This window comes from Microcaecilia unicolor, chromosome 6 (genome assembly GCF_901765095.1).
Source record: "Microcaecilia unicolor chromosome 6, aMicUni1.1, whole genome shotgun sequence".
Taxonomy (NCBI): Eukaryota; Metazoa; Chordata; class Amphibia; order Gymnophiona; family Siphonopidae; genus Microcaecilia; species Microcaecilia unicolor.
In genome coordinates this window covers 63,521,200-63,534,848 of record NC_044036.1, presented here as the reverse complement: position 1 = coordinate 63,534,848, position 13,649 = coordinate 63,521,200, and the positions used below count along the sequence as shown (strand labels likewise).

At 43.8% G+C, this 13,649-nt stretch overlaps 1 protein-coding gene across 2 annotated transcripts in view; it reads left to right on the top strand.

Moving 5' to 3' along the window:
* The window catches only part of COL24A1 (collagen type XXIV alpha 1 chain), an 804,368-nt gene that overhangs the window by 671,516 nt on the left and 119,203 nt on the right, over positions 1 to 13,649 (top strand). For both annotated transcript variants that reach the window (XM_030205800.1, XM_030205801.1), the window contains 3 exons: positions 1,673 to 1,726; positions 2,010 to 2,063; positions 13,513 to 13,566. In XM_030205800.1, coding sequence (XP_030061660.1) covers positions 1,673 to 1,726; positions 2,010 to 2,063; positions 13,513 to 13,566 — 162 coding nt within the window. The remainder of the gene's footprint in view (positions 1 to 1,672; positions 1,727 to 2,009; positions 2,064 to 13,512; positions 13,567 to 13,649) is intronic.

The following is a 13,649-nucleotide window of genomic DNA, read 5'->3' as shown; positions in this document are numbered from 1 at the left end:
GCTGAAATCTAAGTAGATTACATCCATAGCTCGTCCCTGATTCAATTCTCCTGTCACCCAATCAAAGAATTTAATGAGATTCGTTTGGCACGATTTCCCTTTGGTAAAACCATGTTGTCTCGGATCTTGCAACTTATTGGCTGCCAGGAAATTCACTATCCTTTCCTTCAGCATCGCTTCCATTACTTTTCCAATAACCGAAGTGAGGCTTACCGGCCTGTAGTTTCCAGCTTCTTCCCTATCACCACTTTTGTGAAGAGAGACCACATCCGCCGTTCTCCAATCCCTCGGAACCTCTCCCGTCTGCAAGGATATATTAAACAAATCTTTAAGAGGACCCACCAGAACCTCTCTGAGCTCCCTCAATATCCTAGGGTGGATCCCATCCGGTCCCATGGCTTTGTCCACCTTTAGCTTTTCAAGTTGTTCATACACACTCTCTTCCGTGAACGGTGCTCTATCCACTTCAATCTCATTTGTACTTTTTCCAGTCCATCGCGGTCCTTCTCCAGGATTTTCTTCTGTGAAAACAGAACAGAAGTATCTATTTAGCAAATTTGCTTTTATTTTTTTTTGTTACATTTGTACCCCGCGCTTTCCCACTCATGGCAGGCTCAATGCGGCAGGCCATGGAGGGTTAAGTGACTTGCCCAGAGTCACAAGGAGCTGCCTCTGCCGGGAATCGAACTCACTTCCTCAGTTCCCCAGGACCAAAGTCCACCACCCTAACCACTTGGCCACTCATTATCCACATAGCGGTTTGCAGTATCTTTTTCTCTCACAATTCCTTTTTTAGTCATTCTCCTTTCACTAATATACCTGAAGAAAATTTTGCCACCCCTCCTTACATTTCTAGCCATTTGTTCTTCCGTTTGCGCTTTCACCAGACGTATCTCTCTCTTGGCTTCTTTCAGTTTCATCCGGTATTCCTCCTCGTGTTCCTTTTCTTGAGTTTTTTTTTATTTCTGGAACGTCAACTCTTTAGCCTTTATTTTCTCAGCCACTTGATGGTGTAGTCAATTCCATGCATTGATGCTATTGGAGCAAAAGCAACCTAAGTCCTCCATAAAACAGAAAAATACTTTTTTGAACATATGGGGGGCCTATATACACTCATTGGTGCCTAGGGTACACAGCTTGGTTCTCAATTCATTCTAACCAGGAGTGCTTAGGTGTGTTTGTGGAGACTTCCACATTATCCCAGTTTCCCTTTTTTTTTTCTTTAATATTCATTGAAGGCAGTGGGTTGGGAAGGTTATTTAGACATAGCGGGACAGTCGGGCAGGCAGTTAGAGGGTAGGAGAATATAAGAGTCCAACTTCCCATGCCATAAGATTGTGTATTTTTGTTTGCTATAGAAGCATTATATGTATCTGTTCACTTCCCAGCTGTTCTGGTTGGTTAGGGGAAACTTTGGGGTTGGAAGAGAGAAAGGAAGGGGGAGGGGGGAAGCTGGGGTGGGGAGAAAATAAATAATAAGAGAAATTGTTTGTGGTAAAGTCTTAGAGACTATTCTTTCTATTTTACCATATATGAGATGATGTGGCACAGTTTCAAGGTAATTTGTTTATTGGTTTGTTTGTATATATACTGTTTTAAATAAAAAGATTTTAAATAAAAATTGAGGCCATTATACTAATTAGCACTTTCTTTCAATGGTTTCTGTTGCTAGGGTCATGTAGGAGTTCTGGGTCCAAGAGGAGCCATTGGTCAGCAAGGACCGCCAGTATGTATATATAGTACTTATTTATTTATTTATTACATTTGTACCCCGCGCTTTCCCGCTCATCCCCACTCATCGCAGGCTCAATGCGGCTACATAGTAACAAGAAAATACAATCAATAGTAACAGAATCAACAAAGGGGTATGTGATAGAACAAATGAACAAGGAATAAATGGAATAGAAGAGGTATGAGAAAAAGGATAGGGATAGGTACTTGACTGCTAATTTCATCCTCCTGTGTTATGTTTCACCATTTTTAACTGGTGTTTTATTCTTTTTCCAAAGGGGGATCCAGGCAAACTGGGACAGCAAGGACGTAAAGGAGAAAAAGGACTAGAAGTAGGTAGAAAATAAAACAAAATATCAAGAGATGCATTGAAAACATTGGACCCAATGATGAAAGCCATTTGTGCAGTGATTTCCAGATAAGTGGCTTTTTTTAACATTTTTACTTCATGGCAGATGTATGGATTAATGCTGTCACTTAAATCTGTAGGTGACAGCATTTATAAATATAGAAAATAAGCAGAGCAAAGAGCAGGCCAAAAGCAGAGCAGCAAAATTCATCTATTCTGCATTTAATTTGTACACATAAGTTAGGGCACAAAAATAGCAGACCTAACTTAAGAGTATGTCAGTACCCATACATATATTCAGCTGTACATTTTAAATGTCAGTGCATAACGTTGTGTGTTGGCCAGGTCAGCTGAATTTCAGGTTCATTATTCTTATAGTTGCCATTATTTATTGCCATCTAATATAATAATTTGCTATGTGAACGTTCTAAAGTGTCTCACTGGGATCGTAACCAGGGCCTTGCCAAGGGTCTGTGGCGCCCCCCCCCCCCCCTGCAGGAGATCAGTTGGCGCCGCCGCAGATGAACAGTTGGGGCCCCCCCTCCCCTCCATGAAAATGATCGCTGCCCTCCCGCTCCCATTTCCCAACTGCCTGCCCTCTTCTCCCCCCCCCCCCCAAGATCCCTTTTAAATTTACCAGCGAAGGCGCGCCACAGCGTCAGTGAAGGAGGCGGCGCTCCCGACGTCTCTACTAGTCTTCCCCCTTTGCACAATGTCCTGCCTTCTTCTGACGTCAACGTGTAATTAAACTCTGGAATTCATTGCCGGAGAATGTGGTAAAGGCGGTTAGCTTAACAGAGTTTTAAAAAGGTTTGGACGGCTTCCTAAAGGAAAAGTCCATAGACCGTTATTAAATGGACTTGGGGAAAATCCACTATTTCTGGGATAAGCAGTATAAAATGTTCTGTACTTTTTTAGGATCTTGCCAGGTATTTGTGATCTGGATTGGCCACTTTTGGAAACAGGATACTGGGCTTGATGAACCTTTGGTCTTTCCCAGTATGACAATACTTATGTACTTATGTAATATCAATTGCTCCCCCTCCCCCCATGTTCAGTCTCTCTTCTCTGTTCCCTCCCCTTGTATCCACTATTGCCCCCTTTGCCTCTACCCCTATGTTCCCTCTAGGGCCAGCACCTCTTCTGTCTCTCCCAAAGTCCAGCTTTCCTTCATCCTGTACTTCCTCCGACCCTCCGTGGTCTGACATCTCTCTCACGCTCCCTTTGTCCGGCATCTGTCCCTCTCCCTCTGTCTCTCCAGGTCCAGTCTCTTTCTCTCACCCCACGTCCAGTCTCTTTCTCTCACCCCACGTCCAGTCTCTCTCTCTGCTCCCTCCTTCCCCACTATCCACCGCAGTCCATCTTGTGCACCCTGCCTTCCCCTGTCCCTATGTTCTTCTAGAGCTAGCACCTCTTCTGTATCCATGTCCCTTCCCATGTTCAACTTCCCTTCATTCTGCACCTCCAGCCCTCCATGGTCTGACATCTCTCTCCCCCTCCCTTTGTTGGTCCAGGATTTGTCCCCCCCCCTATCTCCGCTTCCCCCCCACACACACACACACACTGCAGCCCAGCATCTGCCCCCTTTCTTCTCCCTCCCCTTTGCCTCAGGTCTCTCTCTGCTCCACCCCCACTGGCCAGTTTGGCATTTCTCCATCCTTGCCCTCCCCCCCCCCCCCCCGCCCTCCATAATATTTCCTTTCCTGTCCCCTTCACCTCACTCCTGTGGCCACATAGGTGTGGCATCGCACCAGCTCTCCCCCACTGCCTCCCCACACGTGACAGAGAGAGCACTGAAACCTGCCTCTCTGGTTGGCGGGGCCTTTCCTGTGCATATCCTGCTGGAATGATGTTGGACCTCAGTTCGGGGAGGGGAAGAGGAGGTGCAACCTCAGGCAGTCCCTACTTTTACGCAGCCCTGGGCATTTTGTGTTCAGTTTTGGAAGTCATATCTTGCTAAAGTTGTAAAAAGAATTGAAACGGTTCAGAAGAAGGTGACTAAATTTGTATGTGGCTTGTGCCAAAAGGCATTTGAGACTGGAAGACCTGAATATGTATATTCTAGAAGAAAGGGGGGATAGGGGAGATATGATACAGACATTTAAATACTTGACAGGTATTAATATAGAAACAGATCTTTTCCAGAGAAGGGAAATGGTAAAACTGGAGCATATAAATTGAAGTTGCGGGGTGGTAGATTTAGGAGTAATATCAGGAAATTCAAGAAATTGTTTTTCACAGAGAGGGTTGATGCCTGGAATGCCCTCCCGAGGGTAGTGGTAGAAACAAAAATGGTGACAGAATTCAAAAAAGTGTAAGATGAACACAGAGGCTCTCTAAGTAGAAAATGGATGGTTGAAAAACAAAACTTAAATGACTGCATGTGTGTGATGTGTTGACTGGTGCTTAGATGGCAACTCCAGCTGTGCCTAGCAGACTTCTATGGTCTGTGTCCCATATATGACAAAACAGATTGGGATAGGCTGGAGTAGGCTTTGATGACATCTCCAGTAGTTGTAACATAAGGACAATGCCAGATGAACTTCTATTGTCTATGTCCCAGAAATGGAAAATAAAGACCAGGATTAAGTATTTTTACTACATTCATATTGGTTTAACCATGAATTGATAAGTACATAAGTGTTTCCATACTGGGACAGACCGAAGGTCCATCGTGCCCAGTATCCTGTTTCCAATAGTGGCCAATTCAGGTCACAAGTACCTGGCAAGATCACAAAACAGTGCAATACATTTTATGCTGCTTATCCTAGAAATAAGCAGTGGATTTTCCCAAGTTCATTTTAATCTTGGCTTATGGACTTTTATTTTAGGAAGTTATCCAAACCTTTTTTAAACCCCGCTAAGCTAACTGTCACGTACCTGGTCCAGTAGTCAGCTTGGTGGTGGCAGCATCGAAGGCGCACATGATTGCCGCGCTCATGGGTCGCAGCTGTGCTGGCTCTTCCGGCTCCGGCCGATCTGGGGCAGCACATTTGTGCGGTGCACTCTGAGGGCCGGCACCGCAGCAGCAGGGTCCTTTTACTCTCTCCCATTCCAGCTCCTCCCCTAGGTGAGGGCTTGTCCTCTCTGATGTCAGATGCCCTCACCTCTTGGGAGGGCCTGCTGCTTGTTGGCTGCTTCATCTACTTGCTTGCAAGTCGCTTTGGTGTATCTCTTCTCAAGCTTGAACCTTGAACCTGACCAGTTTTGGACCACTGCCTGCCTGAACCTGACCAGCCTTGGACTGCTGCTTGCCTGACCTGTATGCCTGAACCTGACCAGCCTTGGACCGCTCTCTGTTTGGACCTTTTAGCCAGTACTGGCTTGCTTTCGGCTGCGGCGTCTGCCTTCTCTGTTCCTTCCTTTTCCTGCCCAGACCCTCCTGAAGTCCTGCCGGCCACCAGAACCCATGGGCTCAACCGCTGGGGAATGGCGGTCATCACAAGTGAAGCTCCAGGCTTTCCAACTGCCTACCCTGGAACAGAATCCAGGCCTTCTGGTCTGGTTCTTCTATCTGGGAACAGCACAAGGGCTCAGAACCAGTAACTGTCACCGAGACCCTTGTGGCCGACCATTACAGATAGCTGAGGCCATGAGCTTGTCGGACCAGCCTGAGCATCCTGACCTGGCACAGGTTATCCAACAGCAACAGTCCCAGTTATACCAGTTGTCAGGGGTCCTCCAGGATGTGTGCTCCCTGCTTTCTACTCTCCATGCCCAACGGCGATCTGGATCTCCGTCCCTGACAGGAGCCTCTGCTCCAGTGCTGGGGAAACCTTCACTCCGGGTTCTGGAACCCCCCAGGTTTGACGGTCCTCTTCAGACTGTCGAGGATTTCTCAGTCAATGTCTGATGCTTTTTGAACTCCAGCCTGCCTCTTTTCCTTCTGAGCGCACTAAGGTGATCTACATCATCTCACTACTATCAGGTCAAACATTGGCCTGGGCCTCCCCATTGGGAGCAACAAGATCCTATTTTATCCAATCTATCAGAATTCCTTCGACGCTTCAGAATGGTGTTTGATGTTCCAGGATGGCCTTCCTCAGCCACCAGTGAGATACTGCGTATTCGGCAGGGAGACCTCACCATGGGAGCTTACACTATCCGATTCTGGACACTGACCTCCGAACTTTGCTGGAACCAGAAGTCCCTAACCGCTGTCTTTTGGCAAGTCCTGGCCAATAGAATCAAGAACAAACTAACTGGCTGTGAGGCTCCTTCTACTTTGGATGATTTGATCACCTTGTATACCCAAATTGATATTCGCTTTCAAGAAACAAAAGAAAGAACCCGGGAATGCGCCGATCGACGTCAAACCCCTCACATCCCTCCTCACTCTCAACGGTCCTCTCTCCATACTGGAGTCCCTGGCTCCTCCTCCAAGAGGTTGGAGGAACATATGGTGCTAGGACAATATCGATTGTCTGAAAAGGAGAGAGCGTATCATTATAAGAATGAGCTCTGCCTATACTGCGGCGAACCTGGAATTTTGTGAGTCAATGTCCTAACAAATTGGGAAAAGCCTGGGCCTGGGTTGTTCGGGGAGTCACCCTGGGCCTATGCAGTAAATTCCCCACTTCTCTGCTGACATTTCCAGTGACTCTTCATTGGTCTGGAGGCATGGCGTCTACCATTGCCCTTATTGATTCTGGAGCCACTGGTAATTTAATTGACGGCAATCTCCTTTAACAGCTGGGTATTCCTGCACAACCTATTGGTACGATCTTGCAGGTCACCTCTATTCAAGGCAAGGTACTTCCAGGCCAATTTCTTAGAATTTCTATTCCCATTCAGTTGCAAGTGGGAATCTTTCATCATGAAGAGATTCAGCTTTTGGTACTCCCTCAGTCCATTCATCCCCTGATCCTGGGATTTCCCTGGCTCCGTCTTCATTCCCCTTGGATTAATTGGCACAATAATACCATTGAAAGATAGGGGGCCTGTGTGTTTTTTGAGGTGTCTGGACCACGTCTCTCCATGATTGTGGCTACCTCCCTGCCTTCCTCTCTGCCACCTGAATACGGAGGTTTTCAGGATGTCTTCAATAAGAAAGAAGCAGATGTTTTGCCACCTCATAGAAACTTTGACTGTCCAATCAAACTGATTCCTGGGAAGACACCTCTTAGAGGAAGTATCTATGCCCTCTCCCGAGAAGAATCCCAGGCTATGAGAGAATACGTCCAAGAAAATCTTAAAAAAGGATTCATCAGACCTTCGACCTTCCCTGCTGAGGCTGGTTTTTTCTTCGTCTCCAAAAAAGATGATACTCACCATCCCTGTATAGACTACTGGGGTCTAAATGATATTACCATCAAGAACCGGTATCCCCTTCCAGTCATACTAGAACTATTTGACCACCTCCAGGGGGCAGTAATTTTCACTAAGCTGGACCTCTGAGGAGCTTACAACCTGATCCTGATTCTGATTCAAAAAGGGAACGAATGGAAGACCACCTTTAACAGCCATGAAGGACATTATGAGTATCGGGTCATTCCCTTTGGTCTGTGTAATGCTCCTGCCGTTTTCCAGGATTTGTAGCGGCCAGCATTCAACTGGATATTCAGTGCTGGTACCCAGACATGGCTCAGAATTGAATATCTGGGAATACAGTTGGAGGCAGACATAAAAATGCTGACTACTGCCGGCTGAATATCAGCTGGACAGAATAGAATGAAATATTAACTAAAACTTGCAGAACAGAATCTGGAGAAAAATGTAATAGAAACCCCCAAATGCTTTTTTTTCCATAACTTCAGAATAAGTTATGGAAAATAAATATATGAGTGATCATTATGAGCGAATCTGACAACATTCTATCACAGGGAATGAGAACTAATGCTCAGCACTCAGATTTAGTGTCAATTTCTGTTTATTTCATCCTGGGTTTTTTTTTTCATTAGTAACCCAGGAATAAAATTACAGTCTCCCTCCAAATTTTAGACCAGATAAATTGTACAGATGTCAGGGCCATTGCATACAATGCAACCACAAAACTGAATTAACTGCCTTCATTTTGCAATTTGTATTCAAAATTACCAGTGAAGTTAGTGTATGGGAATTCATATAGGTTATAAACATAAGTAGTGTGGGTTTACAAGTTACATTTTAAAGTAGAGTACTCCATAGTTAGTTTTCTGCAGTTTGCCATCTAGCAGGTACCCATAAAGATTTCCACGGAATTGGAGAAGAGCAGGTATGATCCCGCTTCTCAAAATGGTGACAGAGAAAAGGAAAACTACAGGCTAGTAAGCTTCACTTCAGTAGTTGGAAAAGTAATGGAGATGCTGCTGAAGGAAAAGATAGCAAACTTTATAGAATCCAATGGGTTACAAGGTCCAAGGCAATGACGTTTTACCAAAGGAAAACCATGTCAAAGGAATCAGACTGATTTCTTTGACTGGATGACCAGAAATCTGAATTGAGGACATGCACTAAACATAATCTACTTGAATTTCAGCAAAGCCTTTAAATACAGTTCCTCATAGGAGGCTCATGAATAAACTTAGTGGGCTGTTTAGAAGCTAAAATTGCGAACTGGATTAGAAACTAGTTGTCTAACAGACAACAGGTGGTGGCAGATAAACAATGAATGGGAAAAAAAACTCCTAGCTTTTGTCATCTAACTTTGTAGGTTTAACATCGTAATTTAAGCAGAATTGGATAATTTATACCAAAATAAATGTCAAGCAACACTTTTCATAGTTGACTGCCAGAACTCACTTTTTAAAAATAATTCAGTTGGGAGGGAAAAGGGAAGCTTATCAAGTACAATTTTTATTTTGAAAGTCCGGGGATCATGTGATGAGGATTTTTTAAAAAACAGCTTTACAGTCAGAAGAGAGGAGGTGAGAGGCTGTTAAAGTCCCCTCTCCCACTATAATTTTACCTTCTAGCAGGATAGAGAGAAGTTCTGGCAGTAAGATTCAGAATTGCTACAGTAGCGCCTAAATTTGTCTGGCCAGGTTAGGTGGCTAGCACTAAAAATCAATACTAGCTTCCTAGCTCTCTCCCTGGCTTAACCCTATCCCCTGGTCCACCTGGTATTTGAGTGGCTAAATTCAGCTGGTTATCCCAGTCAATTCTCAAAATGTTTGATTTAGCTGGCTATTTTACAGTCACTGTATTTTTATTACTTGCTAATTACTGGCAGCTGGCTACTTGACAATAAGAATAATGGTAAATTTACTTTTAACTACATTGAACAGCATTAGAAATATTAAAACATAATCAGGAAGGTTTAGAGATCAGAAAAATATGACGATTATGACAAAACGTATTGTCATGCATGATGCTAATTCAGTCCCTTTGGTTGTTCTTGTCAGTGAACAGAAGAAAATAAAACCACCTCCTTCCACATAACTAGAACAAAACAGCTAATAAGATAAGTTGTGCTTATAATGTGATTTACAAAATATTTCAAATATTGGAATTAAGGAGCCTGTTTACTAAGCTATGATAAGCAGCTAGTGTAGGTGTTAGTGTGTGGTAGCTGTTAGCTTACACTTACAGCTACCATAGACAAAAATCAGCCAGCATGATACAAATTCCGTGCTAACTGCTTAGAGTAGGTAGGGGCAGTAACAAAGCAGGTCATGGCTGGAGATTGGACATGACCTACTATATGCTAGCTGTCACGACTGCCAATAGCAGCACTTAGCACCACCTCAAGAGATGGCACTTAGCTTTGTACTTATCACATATTACATTTTACGCCTATGATGCATTAGGTACAAAAACATACCACATTTTATCAAAAAAGCCCCTATATATAATGTTAATTATGAAAAGCTCACAAATCAGAGGGCAGTCAAAATGATTCATTTAACACTTCCAAAAGCAATCTATAGAAATAAATTTTTGAACTATCAGTGAACATTGGAGGGTATGTCTCCTGTCATGGGTTAATTTTACCTGCTTCTGCCTCCTTGGCTAGCCTCAATCAGCTCAATCTGACAAAGGGCCAGCAATATAGGTGGCCAGTGACCTATTTGTTTGAGGAGGCTGAGGTAGAGGAGTTAGAAGGGGTGGAGAAGCAGGAGGTGATCAGCTTTCAGCCAACAGAGAATTTCTCTCAGACTGACAGTCTTCTGCTTTCTATGCCCAAGGGTGCAGGCTGACTGCTTAAGTTGCTGCTGTCAAATGACAGGAACAAATTAAACATATGTTCATTATTTAGGTAAGAGGGATAATGAACATCTAAGCTCATATCACCCTAAGCACTAAGTGCATTAACGTTCCCATAGCTATGGAATCCTGCATTACAGGGACACTGTTACTCTCTCTGGCAATCATTTCCACATTAAAAAGGCCTTTTGGATTCTGATTGTTTACCGGTCTTCAGACACAACAAATCCACACAGACTCCCAACATTCCTTCTCCCTCAAAGAAAACAATGTTGCTCAGAGCCTCTGGAAGTCTACCTAACCCACCTATACCCATCTCAACCATTATTGTTAAAAAAAAAAAAAAACCATGCTAGCTCCCTGCTGCCTCATGCTCTGTACACATACAGTTCCAGTGGCATTTCAATTCTTGTCAGCTAAGTTTTAACCATCTAGATTTAGAATGATTTTCAACTGAAATTTGATGACTAGAATCTGCTGAAAATCAGCTTAATTTAGCTGGTCAAAATTGGGCCATCTAAATTAAATGCTCAACTTTTTTTCAATATTGACCTCATAGTGTTCATTTCCATTCTATGCATTTTACCTTTGTGACCATGGTAATAAAAAAAAGTCTGTATGGTTGCAGTTATTCATTGTACATACAAACTCTTGCACTCACACCCAAGGGTGAGTATGACATTTCTTTTATATAGTGAGAAAATCACCTTCAGCCACAATTCTCTTCATTTTTCTTTTGTATTCCTAAAACAAAAAATTGAAATGTGAATCAAAATACAGGAGAAAGAGATTTAAGATAAAGGGGATTTAGGGTTCATACCAAGGGCAATTTATAAAACCATTTCCACACATAAAACAGGGTTTTATGCACAGAAATTGATTTTTTGAAAAGTGTTCACCTTATAGGTGTTCACCTCTACCCAGGAATCCTAGACTGCCCCAACTTGACATTTTGTTCTTTAGATTGTAAGCTCCTTTGAGCAGGGACCGTCCTTCTTTGTTTATTTGTACAGCGCTGCGTAACCCTAGTAGCACTCTAGAAATGTTAAGTAGTAGTAGTAGTAGTAGTTATAGGCACATACAGTTATACATACATGTCTGGGAAACCTTCTGGGGGCAAAGATCAAACATACATGGAATACACACAAAGGAATCCTGCCTTTAAACATGCTGTGGTCACACCTCTCCTTAAGAAGCCTTCACTTGACCCTACTTGTCCCTCTAATTACCAACCCATCTCCCTCCTTCCTTTTCTCTCCAAATTACTTGAGCGTGCTGTTCACCGCCGCTGCCTTGATTTTCTCTCCTCACATGCTATTCTTGACCCACTACAATCTGGTTTTCGCCCTCTCCACTCAACCGAAACTGCACTTACTAAAGTCTCCAATGACCTATTACTGGCTAAATCCAGAGGTCAATATTCCATCCTCATTCTTCTTGATCTTTCCGCTGCTTTTGACACTGTCGATCATAGCATACTTCTCGATACCCTGTCCTCACTTGGATTCCAGGGCTCTGTCCTTTCCTGGTTCTCTTCCTACCTCTCCCTCCGCACCTTTAGTGTTCACTCTGGTGGATCCTCTTCTACTTCTATCCCTCTGCCTGTCGGCGTACCTCAGGGTTCTGTTCTTGGTCCCCTCCTCTTTTCTATCTACACTTCTTCCCTTGGTTCATTAATCTCATCCCATGGCTTTTCCTACCATCTCTATGCTGATGACTCCCAAATCTACCTTTCTACCCCTGATATCTCACCTTGCATCCAAACCAAAGTTTCAGCGTGCTTGTCTGACATTGCTGCCTGGATGTCTCAACGCCACCTGAAATTAAATATGACCAAAACCGAGCTTCTCATTTTCCCCCCCAAACCCACCTCCCCGCTCCCCCCGTTTTCTATTTCTGTTGATGGCTCTCTCATTCTCCCTGTCTCCTCAGCTCGAAACCTTGGGGTCATCTTTGACTCTTCTCTCTCCTTCTCTGCTCATATCCAGCAGACCGCCAAGACCTGTCGTTTCTTTCTTTACAACATCCGTAAAATCCGCCCCTTTCTTTCCGAGCACTCTACCAAAACCCTCATCCACACCCTTGTCACCTCTCGTTTAGACTACTGCAATCTGCTTCTTGCTGGCCTCCCACTTAGTCACCTCTCCCCTCTCCAGTCGGTTCAAAACTCTGCTGCCCGTCTCATCTTCCGCCAGGGTCGCTTTACTCATACTACCCCTCTCCTCAAGACCCTTCACTGGCTCCCTATCCGTTTTCGCATCCTGTTCAAACTTCTTCTACTAACCTATAAATGTATTCACTCTGCTGCTCCCCAGTATCTCTCCACACTCGTCCTTCCCTACACCCCTTCCCGTGCACTCCGCTCCATGGATAAATCCTTCTTATCTGTTCCCTTCTCCACTACTGCCAACTCCAGACTTCGCGCCTTCTGTCTCGCTGCACCCTACGCCTGGAATAAACTTCCTGAGCCCCTACGTCTTGCCCCATCCTTGGCCACCTTTAAATCTAGACTGAAAGCCCACCTCTTTAACATTGCTTTTGACTCGTAACCACTTGTAACCACTCGCCTCCACCTACCCTCCTCTCTTGATTTGCTTACTTTATTTATTTTTTGTCTATTAGATTGTAAGCTCTTTGAGCAGGGACTGTCTTTCTTCTATGTTTGTGCAGCGCTGCGTATGCCTTGTAGCGCTATAGAAATGCTAAATAGTAGTAGTAGTAGTTTAGAAGGAATGGATCCACGGAATCTTGGTGGAGATTAGGTGGCAACACCGGTTATTGGGAAACAAAATCAGTGCTGGGCAGACTTCTACAGTCTGTGCCCTGATCATGACTGAATATATATGGATGGGCTGGAGTGTAAGTTTTAAGGGACTTCAATGTTAGCTTCAGATTTTTTTGTACAAGAACAGTGCTGGGCAGTCTACGGTCTGTGCCCTGAAAATGAAAAGGACAAATCAAACTCTGATACGCATATAAAGTATCACATTCCATGTATAATGAGTTTATCTTATTAGATCTTATTGGTCTTATTAGACTGGATGGACCATACAGGTCTTTATCTACCGTCTTAGGCTATGTTACTGTGTTACTTGTGCACTCATGGATCAAGTACCCACACAAATAGCAGTTGCAGATTTGTGTGCATCTTTTTCTCTTCAATTTTGAAAGGTAATTTTTTTTCCTTTGGAAACTGATGTAAACTCTGTGGGGTAGAAAGTACCCACAGACTTTACATTTGTGTGTATTGTTTGAAATTTGCCCCCTAGGTGACTTTGTTGGCTAACCGCTATCTATACAATCTACAGGGAGTGAAAGGGAAGAAAGGAACAACTGGTCTGGCTGGAAAACCTGGAGTTCCTGTAAGTGGCAACAATATATCAACTGATCTCTAACTCATTATCTTTTTGATTGATTGTATTTGGTAACCACCTGAAATCCTGTA